Here is a 2,589-nt window from a genome sequence, read left to right on the forward strand (position 1 = left end):
CCCCTGCATTCTTTTCTTGGGGTCACTCTGCGGGCAAGTGTCGGGGTGGCTGTGGGTTGGGATAGGCGTCGCCGGGCTTTTTGTTGAAGGCTGAGCTGGGGCTGGGGCTGACGTTAAACGTGCGCAGCGCCAACGAGGCAACCCTCAAACGAACGGTCGCGCCGGCGGACGTGTTCCATGCGCTGACGGAGTTGGAGTTTGATTCGTTCCGCGGGCGGTTGGAGAAGGAGTTGGATGCGTTTACGGAGTTGAAGGCCGGGAAGAGGAGGGGGAAGGGTCAGGGGGATAGTTCGGGGACAGCGGTGGCGGTGGGAGAGAAGGGTGCTGCTGGTGCTGCTGCTGCTGCTGCTGAGATGATGGAGGTGGATGAGGAGGACGAGGATCGCGGGGCGAAGAGGGTTAAGAGGGGTGCTGCTGCTGCTGCTGCCGCTGCTGGTGCGAAGGATGATCAGAAAATGTCGGATGGGGATGAGACGCAGGAGGAGCCGGGGCGGGGGGATGGGGATGGGGATGAGACGGAGGAGGTGGAGGAGGTAGAGGAAGGGGATGACGAGGATGAAGACGACGACGAAGACGAGGAGGATGAGGACGAGGAGGACGGCGAGGAGGAACCCAAGGAGGAGGACGATATCGACCGGGTCGAGGATCTGGATGGAGGCGACGCCAGGCATCGCGCCAGAGTCATGAACCCGGATGTCGACGGAGATGAGACCGACAGTGAGAATGAGTCTGGGCCCGGGAACCAGCTGAGGGGGGAATTGGGTTAACCACTTTCCAGGAAAGATTCGTGTCTAATGCTTGCAATGTACAAATGCGTGTTGATACCCAAATCAACTACAGTTATCCTAATACTGCAAAGTCGTCATATGCCATAGAAATTGCCTCCGACAACGCCAGCGGTTGCCATATTATGCATTGTGATAGTACAGTTGAACCCGTAGGCTCAGGTAGAGGTAGAAACAACTGAGCTAAGCCAGAGCGGACGCAGCCCTCCCTTCCATCAATAAATGCTCTCGTGGACATCCTCCATTTCCTGCCGTACACCTGAAACGCCAGCACCCCGAATAGTCTATCATTGGTATCTCCGTAAACCAGATCCGAACAAATCCCCGACTGAAATCCCGCAAAAACAAAACATCAAGCAGTATTTACGCAGCCGGCTCGTTGAGAAGGCTGCTCATCCCATTGGGAACCGATTTCGGCGAGATGGTCTCCGGCTGTTGCCAGCGGCTGGTGCTCCGAGGAGGCGTCGATTCGCCCTTGCCCACCAGCTGAGGAACCATCGGGCCATTGTTGCGCGCAGCGCCCGGAGGCAGGGGAACCATCGGCTTGTTGTCTTCCTTCTCCAACTTGACAGCCTTGTCGCCGTCGGCCGTGATCTTCTGCGCCTTTGTGACCTTTCCGAAGTTGTTGATCTTCGAGTTCTTGGCCGGCTCTGTCTTCCTCGTCCGCTTCTTCGGCACAGTTTTCTTGGGCGCGGCCTTCTTCGTGCCGTTGGTCTTGGAGGCCTGGAGGACGTCCTGAAGACTGCGTCCGCGGCTAGCGGGATTGGGACACGCGGATTTGGATAGTGCCTCGGACGAATCCTTCGAAATCTCCTCGTCATGGCTGGAAGACGGAGTAAGAAACCCAGTAGGTGTGCGCTGCTTCTTCCGGGGCGTCTGGATGACAATCTCGACTTCTCCTTGCTCATTTTTCACCCGCTCGGCCTCGGACAGATTGCATTCATCAAATACCTCCTCTGGAGCATCCCAGCGCTTGAGCCCTGCGAGCCGAGCGACTTCTTCGCAATCCCCTTTGACCATCAGATCCCAGCAGTCCTCGAATTCTTTCCCACTGGGGGGTTCGTTGTTGATCCACATGGTCACACCGTTGCGACGACTTCGAATCACCGAGCACAGGCTCTTTACTAGGCGACGGACACCGGGGATTTTCAAACTCGTGCCCACCACAATTAAAGCATCCGGGCGAGAGCGAATGTCTGCATTCATGACGGAGGTGATGGCTTCTTCATCCGGGTTGTGTTCGTTGTAGAGGACGAGGCGCGGTCGCATCTTGCCGATCCCGTGACTTCGCTGGCCCGTGTCCATGCGGAATTGGTTGTTGATGACGCACTCGGGACACTCAGGGGCATCCGGCCGATCGAACAAACTCCCATCAAAGTTACTCAAATGGCGGCACTTCTGACACACCATTTTCTCGAGACTGCCGTGCAATTGGATGGTGCGCGGCCATGGCGCTTTGACATTAAGAGGAATCTGGGTGGCCAGCGGGGGCATTGATGTCTCAATCCCATCAATGTTCTGAGTGTAGAGGCGCGTCAGGCGGTTTTCCTGGCCCAAACGAGCCAACATGTGGTGGAACGCGGTCGGGGAGGTGTTGGCAGCCTCCTCCGACAGCGACCGGACCATGTCCTGGAAAGAAGCGGTCAAGGTTTCATCCTGATACACCGCAGCATCGAAGAGGAGCTTTCCCGACGCTTTGAGGTTGTGTTTCTTTTGAAGAGTTTTGAAGAGACCATCGCTGGAGCGGAAATCGGGAACTAGCAGGAACAATCAAATTAGAATTAAATGCCGTCATTGTGGTTTG

General features: G+C 56.5%; 2 protein-coding genes across 2 annotated transcripts; one reads left to right on the plus strand and one right to left on the minus strand.

Annotated features, from left to right (window-relative positions):
- Nucleotides 1-65: 65 nt before the first annotated feature.
- Nucleotides 66-767, plus strand: BO66DRAFT_406983 (uncharacterized protein; the record flags this gene model as incomplete). The annotated part of the gene is made up of 1 exon (XM_025649032.1): nt 66-767. A coding segment is annotated over one exon (702 nt), but the record flags the coding sequence as incomplete, so codon positions are not given.
- Nucleotides 768-1,148: 381 nt separating this feature from the next.
- Nucleotides 1,149-2,543, minus strand: BO66DRAFT_338066 (DHS-like NAD/FAD-binding domain-containing protein; the record flags this gene model as incomplete). The annotated part of the gene is made up of 1 exon (XM_025644350.1): nt 1,149-2,543. A coding segment is annotated over one exon (1,395 nt), but the record flags the coding sequence as incomplete, so codon positions are not given.
- Nucleotides 2,544-2,589: the final 46 nt, after the last annotated feature.

Source organism: Aspergillus aculeatinus, assembly GCF_003184765.1.
Source record: "Aspergillus aculeatinus CBS 121060 unplaced genomic scaffold BO66scaffold_118, whole genome shotgun sequence".
Lineage (NCBI taxonomy): Eukaryota > Fungi > Ascomycota > Eurotiomycetes > Eurotiales > Aspergillaceae > Aspergillus > Aspergillus aculeatinus.